This window comes from Mastigoproctus giganteus, chromosome 6 (assembly GCF_048544385.1).
Source record: "Mastigoproctus giganteus isolate SK-2022 chromosome 6, ASM4854438v1, whole genome shotgun sequence".
NCBI lineage: Eukaryota > Metazoa > Arthropoda > Arachnida > Uropygi > Thelyphonidae > Mastigoproctus > Mastigoproctus giganteus.
In genome coordinates this window covers 156908468-156920934 of record NC_143580.1, presented here as the reverse complement: position 1 = coordinate 156920934, position 12467 = coordinate 156908468, and the positions used below count along the sequence as shown (strand labels likewise).

At 36.4% G+C, this 12467-nt stretch overlaps 1 protein-coding gene across 1 annotated transcript in view; it reads left to right on the top strand.

Moving 5' to 3' along the window:
* The window catches only part of Rab3-GAP (Rab3 GTPase activating protein), a 606356-nt gene that overhangs the window by 396902 nt on the left and 196987 nt on the right, over positions 1–12467 (top strand). The window contains exons 17-18 of the mRNA XM_090376553.1: positions 4848–4912; positions 8017–8107. Coding sequence (XP_090232679.1) covers positions 4848–4912; positions 8017–8107 — 156 coding nt within the window. The remainder of the gene's footprint in view (positions 1–4847; positions 4913–8016; positions 8108–12467) is intronic.

Sequence of the window (12467 nt, the reverse complement as noted above, 5' to 3'; positions counted from 1 at the left end):
TTTGGTAATTCAAGTAATATAACATATTTTTTAGGTTCTGATTTTTTTTATTAAATCGTTCAATCTATTCCGGCCCGCATCATGATGCGAAAATTTCATTCAGCCCGCATCATGATACAAAAATTTCATTCGGCCCGCTGACGAAAAAAGTTGCCCACCCCTGCTGTATGCAGTACTCAAAATGTGGCCTGACACATTTTGAGTACTGCATACAGGTCTGAATGCCTCATTTTGGGAAGGATGTAGAGACGTTAAACGAGTACAGAGAAGGAAAACGAGATTGGTGAAGGGAACAAAGGGGGTGCTCATACCTAAGAAAGGCTTCAGTTCTACAAATTGCAGCATATGGAGACTAGGCATCTGCAAGGTTATCTGATTGAGGTGTTAAGGCTTTAAATGGACTGAGCAAGCTCAATGTTGATGGGATTCTTCCTCATGCTCAGACTGTGCACATGAGGGGGCATAAATTCAAATTGAGGAAGAATGGTTGCATCAATGGGTCGAATCAACCCTGTGCGACTGATTCATCATCTGAGTCAGTAGCATAGGGTTAAATTTCTTCATCTTTGCATTTAGTAATATTTCAATCATTTCCTGTTTGACACTGGGAAACCTGATGTCTGAATGTAATGCAACACTGTGATATATAAGTAAAAACTGTGGATCATCAACTGTGAGAGATATAAAATGAAGCAGAATTAGTGCCAACAACTTGTACATTTAACACTTCTGCAGAAACTGTTATGATTCATTCTGTCACAATCCTTGCTGAGAGGCAATTCTTTAGACCACTTTAAGACTTCATCCTTATTTTTAAAATCTTTGAAGAGAGCTTTAGGGATATTACACAGTGACTTAATTTACTCTTGTTTCAGTTACGCAAATTTTAAATAATGCACAGCAACCATATTTACAGAAAGTACCATGTCAGGTACTTACAAAACAAAATGAGAAAATAGCAAGCTATTTTCTCATTTTGTTTTTCTGAAGATTGTCAATTGGTCATGTGTGGGAAGTACTTTTTTTTTTTTTTTATTTTGTGCTTATTTTTACTTATTTCGATTTTATTATTACAATTATGACTAGTAAGGATCCTCATAGTTCTGGTGGAAGTGATGGTAAGCACTCAAGCAGAATTTATTTCGCTTGAAATGAAACTGGAAGTGCTTAAGCACTGTGAATAAGGTGAGAGCATGGCACAGCACAAATTAAACATGCTCTAAATCTGAGTGAGAGAACATTACGTACTATTCAAGATAGTGCTGATAAAATTAAAGAAAATGTTAAGAGTGACGTGTCCTTAACTTTACAAAAGTCATTGTATGCTTGGTCAAGTTTGATGGAATGCATGCTGAAATATCAAATGCATACAAAAGTCATTGTATGCTTGGTAAAGTTTGATGGAACGCATGGAAAAAATGCTTGCTAATGGATGAGTGACCAAAATAAAAAAACACATTACCATTAGCCTAGCATAAGTGCAAGAGAAAGCTCATAGCCTTTATGATGATTTAAAAGAATGTGAGGATAGGGAAGTTAAGCCCTTTTCAGCAAGTTCAAGATGGTTTGCAAATTTTCATCAACAGTATGGTTTCATAATGTGAAAATATGTGGAGAAGCTGCATCAGCTGATAAAAAAATGCTGTAGATGCATTCCCTGCAAAACTGAAGGCAATCATAGAGGGGGGTGAGGGATTCAACCTCGATAAAACAGATTTATATTGGGAAAAAATGCCCGATCGCATTTATTTCTGTTGCTGAAAAGACTGTGCCAGGCTTTTTTAAGGCGGAAAAAGATCAGCTAATACTTCTTTTTGGTACTAATATACAGGGTCATAAATTTAAACCTGTGTGCATTAACCACTATCAAAACCCTCGTGCCCTTAAAGGTTAGGACAAGTCGTACATGCCCATGTACAAACCCTAAAGGGTAGATGACTGCTGTTATTTTCAGAAGTTATCTTTGATCTCAGTTACGACCAGAATTAGAAGCATATTGCAAGCAGAATGAATTCTGTTCAACATCTTACTTATTCTTGATAATGCCACAAACCATCCACACAATATTGTTCATGTCTGTTCCAATATCAAGATTGTTTTTGTTTCGGCAAATACAATCTCAGTACTCCAGCCTATGGACCAACATGTGATTAAATCTTTTAAGGCTCAATATTTAGAGCATGTTCTGGCTAATCTATTTGACAAGACCGACCATGAACAGATGAGTATGCAGCAATATTGATGAGCCTTCAGTATAAAAGATGCTTTAAAATTCATTGATGCTACATGGCGTGAAGTTCCACATAACTATTTAAAGTTCGTGGCATAAGTTATGTCCAGATCTTAGCAACTCCTTCAATGGCTTTGATACCAATGAAGATTATGCACAAACTAAAGACAAATGTGTGAAACTCTCTAAAAAGATAGGGTTCACTGAAGTGGAGTCAACTGATGTCGATTTAATCGATTCACATCATCAAGAATTGTCAAATGAAAATCTGTTTGCACTGCAACAGCATTTCATTCAAGAGGAGAGGGCAGCAGTGAGCAAAAGCCCAGAGGGTGAAGACGAACGGAGCCTGACAGTGAAAGGAATATCAAAAGCATTAAATCTTATAGATGAAGGTCTAAATCTGTTAGCTGATGAAAACTCTAATCTTGAACAAAGCTCTAAAGTGCAACATAAAGTTACGCTATGAGTTGTTGCATGAGAAGAGGCAATGTGCAAAGCAACTAACTCTGGATTTCTTTTTTCAAGCACTCAGGGGGAGCTGTCAAGCGAACCCTCCACCTCCTGGGTTATTGTAACACCCCCACCCATCTGGTCCGAATCCAGGGGAATGGAATCTAACTATGACGATTCCTCTCATCAGTTTGAATTGCAATTTGAATTTAAATTGCACAAGGTGTTTTGGAATGTAACCCTCATGTAAATTGAGAAGCCTGTATGTACGGTTTTGAAAAAAAAACGCCACCTCTAAAGGGATTTTCCCACTTTTTGTGATTTCCACTGATGAAACAAAACTAGCTTAAGTTGTATTAAGTTGCCTTAAGCAAACCATCTCTCTCTCTCTCTCTCTCTCTCTCTCTCTCTCTCTCTCTCTCTCTCTCTCTCGTTGTTTCTGTTGTACTGTATATGTTGGTTATAGTGAACATACTTTTTCTGACTGTACCAAAAAATAAATAAATCAATGATGAATGAATCTCTTTGGTTGCTTGTCATTTTCTTTTTAGAGTGCAGTCTTTCAACCAAAGAAAACAAAAGAAACAAATGGTATGTACTGGCAGGCTAGATGCAAGAGTCACTCTCATAGGCCTATTGTTGCATTTTATTTTACATTACGCATGAATTTAAATTGCACAAGATGTTTTGGAATGTAACCCTCGTGTAAATTGAGAAGTCTGTATGTACGGTTTTGAAAAAAACGCCACCTCTAAAGGGATTTTCCCACTTTTGTGATTTCCACTGATGAAACAAAGCTAGTTTAAGTTGTATTCAGTGAAATCTTCACTCAGTTTGAAACAATTTTGCTGAAGTATTGTTTTCTTTTACAGCTTTTCAACAGTTTTTTTTTTTTTTTTTTTTTTCCGTTTCTGAAGTCAGTCTACTTTTTACTGAAGTTGGAGTAGTTTTCTTGAAAGCATTGCTCAGCCTACTTGATTTATTATTCTGAAGTTATAAATCACAAATTAAGCATTGAGATAGTCTATTAGTTTCTATAAATTAAAATCATTCTGTCCACACTTTCAAATAACTGTTTCTTCGGTGATTTTTTTTTTTTTTTCAGCTCATAATAATTAGTCCAATGGTTGGTGGAATAGAAAAAAGCTTCTAGAATGAATTGTACACAGCTATATTAATAAATATTGTAATAAAGAAACACAATACATGATCACTTCATCCAGCACATGCTAATTATTTCTAAATTGATTCTCAATAGCTGTTTGTATATTTGAAAATTTTGGTGTGAACTCTGAGTGTTGCTCACTTTGTTTGGCTGTTTCAAAACAGAACATACACCTCACATGCACCACATCGACAATTCAGCGAGATTATGTGTTTATTGATTTATGTGTACTGTTCTGTTTCTTTTCTTTGTCGTTTAATCGCATTAATTGCAGAAACGTGCAAGATTTTTTAAAATAAAAGATTTATCTTTATTTTTGTATTATATTAGTCATTGAGTGAAAATATTTTGATTTTTGATTTTTATTTTACTGAACATATACAAACTGAGAGCTGCAGTTTTGTGTTCTCTGCACTATGATGACCCCCTCGTCTACAGTGGAACTGCAGTAATAAATATTGTGCCAAGCTTTGTAGTAAATTGTGACATGAAAAATCTTTGGTATGCAGTTAAGTTTAATATTTTTTATATACATTTAGATATTTATCTTTCGTAACTTATTAGTTAGATCAATAATTATCATGCAACACTCTGATCACATCTCTGGATAAAATATTAGTTTGTATTCTTGTTTATCCAAACAGATAAGTGGAGGTGAGTCACTTTAAAGGAAGCTTTGCTGTTTCATACTATTATTTAGATGTATACTGCACAGATGTATACCTCCGTAGCCGAGTGGGCAGGAGCAGGAGTGCAGTAGCACACGCTCTTTGAGTAGACCGGGGTTCAAGCCCCTGACCTGAATACGGTCTATCTGCCAACCCGCACTGGACCAGCATGGCAGATTATGGTCCATTTCCCTCAGCATGAATTGTTGAGGAGGCTTCCATCCTGCAGTGGGTTGATAATGGCTGCACTTTACTTTTTACTGCACAGAATATATATTTTGATTAATTCCTATGTGCATTACATTAGGAATTTTCTCTCTTTCTTTTTTAGGTAGATTGCTAGAAGATATCACTAAAATTCTTTCTGATATGAAAACGTCAAGTATACGTCTACAGGTATAATGTGGTTTTTGTTTCTGACAATATTTGGAATGAAATTGAAAAATTAATACTTAAAAAGCAATAAATATTTAATGCAAGCCTGTGATTACAAAAGAGAATTCATAATTTTTCTGTGTTTGATTTATTACATATATAAATTGTATTTTATGTAGATGAATATGTGACATTGAAGTGATGGTGGACAAAAAAGTTGTGCAAATTTTTTTTTTTAATACGATCCACTTGGTCAACATTTTCTTAAAATTATTCAAAATGGATTAATTTTTAGATTGTGTTAAGAAACTCCAATTAGTAAAACAAACTGTATTCTGGAGAACTGTCGGCCCTGGCTTCTATACAGAATTTTAACCTTTTCAGCAGTGCATGAAAATCTGTATTTTCCATTTGAGGGCTCTGGAAAGTATGTATGTAGATTTATTTTGACTGTTTCTTCAGACAGTAATGCACAAATTGTCCGGAAATTTTCTTATTTATGCTTTCATCTCTTATCTGGGTTCCCAACTAATTGTACACATGGTTTATATTAGATGGCAGCACTTAAACAACTTTAAAAATAAGAGTTTGTACCTGTTTTGGAGGACTGTATCCAAATCGAAGTGTGTTTTTTTTTTTTTTTTTTTAACAGATGGGGGGGTATATGTGGATTGGAGTTTCTTTCCAGGTGTTTGCGGATGTTGTAGCTGCTAAGGATTCTGGCTATTCTGGAGGGGTGTATGTGGATTGGAGTTTCTTTCCAGGTGTTTGAACGGTGCGGATGTTGTAGCTGCTAAGGATTCTGGCTATGACATGCGCTATGGCAGGGTAAAATGGGATGCGGGTGATGCCTGTGAAACCGGAAGTGTCGGGTTGTTGGACATCTGATGATGAGTGTCCGGTGCTGTGATGGCATGATGTCTGTAGTTTAAGTGTATTCCATCCCTGTAGAAACAGCCTATCCTGTTAACAAGTACAAAGCATTCTCTGAAAAATTCTTCTTCATGAGGCTTACACAATCTCTCCAAGGCCGAATTGATTGACAAGGCTCTCATGATATAATGTCTACTATCGTCCTGGGCAGAATTGCAGACACTTTAAAATTTAACGCTAGCTTGTGGGTTTTTTTTTTTTTTTTTTTCCAACATTGCTCTGTGCTTGTTAAATAAGTATGCAGATCTCCTACTCTTAGTGTAAACGTGTACAACAATATCACCATTTATGCCCTTAAAAAATGAAATCTGCTCTCTACAGTGGCATCTGCTCTACTTTTGCCCATGGCTGACATAACTTGGTGCTATTCTACCTACCTGTTTTGCGCAATACACTTCCCATTTCCCTGACAATGTCTCGAACAACTAGCTTCTGGTGGGACCAGTGCTTTCTGCCTTGGGAATTGCTGCTGTGTTGCCTGATGTTCAAGTGCAAGATCTGGCATTGATGTAAACAACTGAGAGCTTGATGGTCCCCCAATTTTTTTTGAGGGCATCCACCCTATCCCCCCCCATGTAGCCACTGAATACTCTGTACTAGCATTAGCCAAAGCTGGTAATATAATATAGGGTGAGTATGTTCCGTAGCCAAGTGGTCAGGAGCGGGGGGTGCAGTAGTAGCACACGCTCTTTGAGTAGACCGGGATTCAAGCCCCTGACTGCTGAATACGGTCGATCTGCCAACCCGCACTGGACCAGCGTGGCAGATTATGGTCCATTTCCCTCAGCATGAATTTTGAGGAGGCTTCCATCCTGCAGTGGGTTGATAATGGCTGCACTTTACCTTTTTATGTTAAAGTAATGTGTTGTCATATTAAGTGTTGCATGCTGACACCTATAAACTTTGTAACAAGACCCCATGATTTCCATCCCTAGCTATGCTGAGGTGTGTCAGGTACTACTGTCCAGCTCTAATGGGCCAGAACTCCCAAAAATTTCACAAATTGCAATTGAAGCATAGAAAATTAAACGGAAATAGTTGAAGTATGAGTATGTGGGAAAGAGGATAGACAATTGGGAATGGTAGAATAAGCATTCCCAGAAAAGAAATGATAAGAAATGAAAAGTAAAAAGAAAAGAGAATTTTGGACATTTAGTCCAGATATCATCATCATCAGCCATTTTCAATCCACTACAGGATGAAGGCCTCTCCAGCAACTTTCCTGATAATTATTCCCCAAAATTGGGACCACAATATCACTTATTCCACAACTTACAGTCCCAGAACCGAATATCATCCTCACTGTACAGGTCCAGCTGTAATCCACTCATTTCCAAAAACTCAATCCAGATATAAACTTCCAAGTGTCACATCACTATCCACCTACACCTTAGCATGCTACAGCATTTCTGCCAGTGATCTTGTGGGCAGATCTGTTGATGTGGGCCGCTAAGGACTTGAGCTCTCCAGTTTAAATCCTTCGAGGGAATCAATCTGTTCTTCAAGCTCTCATAAAGGCCCATAACAATGCTGATTGGTGCCTAACATTGAGCTTTAACATCTTTATATTGAGCACGCACAAAGACATCACCCCCCCCCCCTCCTTGGCAATATTCCAAATAGCTTCACAAACATAAAACAAACAGTACATTTCTTATGGCTATGATTCAGAGGATAATCAAATATTGTTATTTTAAAAATACAAGAGAAAAATCGTGAGAGGCCATTTATTTAAAAATTGTGATAGTACAATAGAATTTGAAGAATGATAGCCATTGTTATTGACTCAAAGAAGTGTTTTAGTAGCATGCTGTGGATTTTGTTATCTTTAAAAAAACAAAGCAATTTGGCAATTTGAAATGAAGGAGATTGCTTGTTCTTTATTTTTAACATTTTTTATTTTAATTATTTTAAATTAAAATAATCTCTCTCTCTCTCTCTCTCACTTTTATGTAATTAAATAATGATCTTTGGTTTGGTTTTTTTTTATTTCATCGTATGTCAGCATTAGGATCAACTTGAGCAATAATATTTTGTATTATTTTTTTATTTATTTATTTATGGTTGTTTCTCCTTGTTTGTAGTCCACATGAATGACGCCCACAAACCATCTGGGCATTTTGGTATTTACCATGTTTATATGAAAAAATTAGATGATTTAATAGAAATATAAAAATTATATTGTCTTTTAGGCACTTGATAGCTTATTGGGAAACAGACACTGTACTACAGATCTTCTTCTGGAGGTAGTTGCTTCACTCAGTGATCAGCTTCAGTACCGAGGTAAACTTTTCTTATTAAAACTTTTATTTAAAAGCTTATATACGAATAATAGGCCTGTGTAGCTTAACTTATGTGAAGTATGTTTCAGTTTGGGAAGGAGCTAGACGGGATACTTCTGTAGAGAGGGAAGGGACTTTTCAGCATTTTTCTCTGCTAAATTAACTTATTCTAAAGGTAACATGATTTCATACTCAAACTCTAGGTTTCAAGTGCTAAATGTTTTCTTAAGTGACCGCATAGTGCTTCCTTGTTAGTAGTTGTATTAATTAAAGAATGCTACTAACATTCCATTTAATTAATATAATTACTAACGTTCCGTGTTTGTAGTTACATTAATTAAAGAATATGAGAGAGAAAAAGGAAAAAAGAAAGTTACCTTTTTTTTTTCTCATATTTTTTAATTAATACAACTAATAACTTCAGCAGCACTCCTACCTGTATGGCATGGCCAGAAATTGAGACAGAAAATTTCAACTGCCAAGAGGTAAAAGGAAGCAAATGTACTATACAAATTAGATGGAGATAAGCCAATGGACTCATTGCATTCTAGAGAACAAAATGATTATAACCCATCCTTTACCAGAAGGCAAAAGGAGGACACAATCCAGAATGTCTGGACTCATTTTCTGATAATACACTGACTGATTGACTGACCGACCATCCATCCAGTTACTGTCTCCTTTATGGTTTGAAAATGATTAGAGCATGTGGCTGACCTACCAGAATTGGTTGGTTAATCAGCTAGCATGCTTGTCAAAACAACACATATTTGAGATGAAAATACTTCTGAACTTAAGTGTGTTGAACTATAACCTATTACTCTTGTTGTTCACTGATAACAAAAAAAAATTAACAATTTTTTTGCCTTTCTTATGTTTACCTTCAACAATTTCTCCTCCACTTTGCTCTCAGTTATTACAAAATCATTAAGTGCCCTGTTATAGTTTGATAAACTTCTTGTATTCTCCTCCCTTAATAACTCCTTACGTGTGAATGTAGATGCAAAATACTCATTCAGATTGTCAGCTATCTGAGCAGGATCATCAACACTCGAACCACCGATATCAAGTGGATCAATCTGATTCATCCCTTTCCTTCTAGAGTTTACATAAGCAAAGAACTCTTTGCTGTTTTTCTTTACTACCTTTGCCAAAGATTTCTCATAATCGCTTTCACTTGCCTAACCTCCTTTGTAACTTCATTACAGACTAGCTTATATCTACCATAGGAATCTCTGTTGCCGGATAATTTATATGCATTTTTCTTCTCTGCCACAAGTTTCATTAGTTCATCTAACATCCATTTAGGCCTAAACCTTGAACAGTATTTCTTAATTGGTATGAAAAGCTTAGTAGCTTCCACAATTGCTTCCTTGAATGCTTTCCATTTAGAATTTGCTGTTTGTAACATCATCAGTTGATCCCACTGTACAGAATTTAAAAACTGTTTGAGACCACCGTAGTCACTAAAAAAGCAAAAACCCTTCCCTTTACCCTTGATGGTAGTTACATCTTTAAGTAAATCCCATATCAGTACACTATGATCACTACCATCTAGTGGTTCCTTTATCAGCAAATTCTTAATGCATGAATAATCACTGCTAATAACCAGATCCCCCTTCATCAATATCATTGACATGAGTAATTACAGACCAGTTTATCTTCTGTTCTGGGGAAAATAATGGAGTTACTGATTAAAGATGCATTGCAGGAACATCTAGACAAGACTGTAGTAATAATTTAGACACAAAATGAGTTTGTTATGGGAAAGTCTTGTCTGAAAAATTTGATTGGATACTATGACGTAGTTACAAAGGAACTCTATGCAAAAAATAATTTTGATGTCATATACTTGAATTTCAGGAAAGTTGCACATGGAAGACTACTATACAAATTGGAGCAGTATGGTATTAAGGGCAAGTTGCTACAATGGATAAAAGGGTGTTTGAGTGGGAGAAGACAGAGTGTTAATCTGTGGACACCACTCTTCATGGACTAATGGTATTAGTGGAGCCCCCCAGGGTTTGATGTTGGGCCCACTGTTGTTTTGTATATTTATCAGTGATATTGATGAAGGAATATTAGGCTTAATTTGGAAGTTTGAAGATGATACAAAAGTTGGCAGGGTTGTTAATGACAGTAATGGCAGTGTGCTACTGCAACAGGATGTAGAAAAGTTTGGCAGATGGGCTGAGCAGTTAGCAACTGAAGTTTAACCTTGACAAATGCAAAGTACTGCATATGGATAGAAATAACCCCAGAGAAACGTACCAACTGTGTGGTACTGCACTTAGGGGGTGGTAGAAAATGAAAAAGACCTGGGAGTAATTGTGCAGTCAGATACGAAGTTTTCTGAGCTGTGCAGACAGGCTGGCAGAGCAGGTCATGGGGTATTGTCAATGATATACAGGAATTTTTCTAGTAGGGAAAAGGAGTTGATTATCCCCATGTATAAGGCAATGGTCAGGCCATGCCTCGAGTACTGTATACAGGTCTGGGAGCCTCATTTTAGGAAGGATGTAGATTTGCTTCAGTGAGTACAAAGGGCAACAAGATTGGTGAGGGAACAAAGGGGTGGGCTTACCAAGAAAGGCTTAAGTCTCTGCAAATTGTAGCATCTGGAGACTAGGCACCTGTGAGGTGATCTGATTGAGATGTATAAGGCTTTGAATAAGTTGAGCAGGCTCAATTCTGATGGGATCCTTCCTCTTGCTCAGATAACGAACCTGAGGGGGCATAAATTCAAATTGAGAAAAGATAGTTATAGAATAGTTGTGCAGAAATTTGCCTTTAGCCATTGGTTGTTGATTGTTGGAACAAATTTCCATGTCATTGTGCTGGAGCATTGTCGGTGGAACTGGATAAACCTTTGGAGGGAATGGATATATGAAATGGTTTTTTTTTTTTTTTTTTTTTTGGCTGATGCTACGTAAGCTTGTCTTCTTGCATCATATGCCTCTACTAATTCTAATGCTAAAAGCATTTGATTTAGCAATATGTAATGATTCATTTAGTGATAAGAAGGAAAGATAACGTGTACACTTTATGAAACTACCATAACCTCAGTTTAGTTGTATTTGAAACCTGCTTTATGTTAGCAAAAGCACTCCATTACGTATTCCAAAATATTTCTTTATATTGATAGCTATTATGTCTGTGTTTAAATTTAGGTTAATTTAAAAGAGGGCAGTTAGGTTAATTAATGGCCCAGCTCTTACTCAGTCTTTCTACTCCCTTTCTCATATACATTCTGTTTCTGCTGCATATACTTCCTTGGGCATTATTCTTCTGAATTGGCTTCTGTAATTCCTCCTCCTGCTTCTAAACTTGACCAAACGTGTGCCACAACCAATCACCATTCACTTAGTCAAACTTGGAAAAATCTTGAGTACTGCATCTAGGGATAGAAACCCTGGATGTAGTACTCAAGATGTTGGCTAACCATTGGCATATACAATGGGTTAATCACCTCTGCGATAAACTCCATGAACTGCCCTAGCAACCTGTCAAAAGCTTTTCTGAAATCAAAGGAAATGATATCTCTGAATTCAAAGGAAATGATATAAAAATTATTTATTTCATCCAGTTACTGTGTCAGTAACAGTGACTCTTGCACAGTAACAGTATCAGTAGTAGCCATTCAGATTGGTCAGGCAAGATCACCCCCTTAACAAATCTTTGCTGTGACTGCTTTATATCTGCATTCTGTCTATGTAAGTCTAGTATAGTCTAGTTATTTTTAACTGTTTAATATAATGGCATTTAAAGATATAGGTAGGTGTGTGTGTGTGTGTGTGTGTGTGTGTGTGTGTGTGTGTGTGTGTGTGTGTGTGTGTGTGTGTGTGTGTGTGTGTGTGTGTGTGTGTGTGTGTGGCACTCAGTTCTATATCATATGTCATATTTTTTATATATACAGTCCATTCCGGTTATTTGGGACACATCGGAACTAGTGCATTTTGGCCCAATTAAGCGGCTGCCCCAATTATCCGAAGTTTCGTGTAAATAGTTAAAAATACAATGTACCCCCCCTTTACAATTGGTTCACTGTACAATCAAATCACGTTACGATGGAGTCACCATCGTAACATGATTTGATAGGTAGCATAGTAAAGTGCCATTCACTGTATGATGTGCAGTAAGCGATGCTCATTGTGATCACGTTTGTGAATTGAATTGAATTTTAATTCTATTAAACAGCGATTCTAATTAGAAAATAGGAGGAATATTATCCACAGGCTATAAAAGCAAAGATATATTAAGCACAAATTTACCCTTTATTACCTTACCAATTAAAAAATTAAATGATACGTGAAAATCAGAATAATTAATACGTACTGTAATAAGTACATACGAACTAGTTG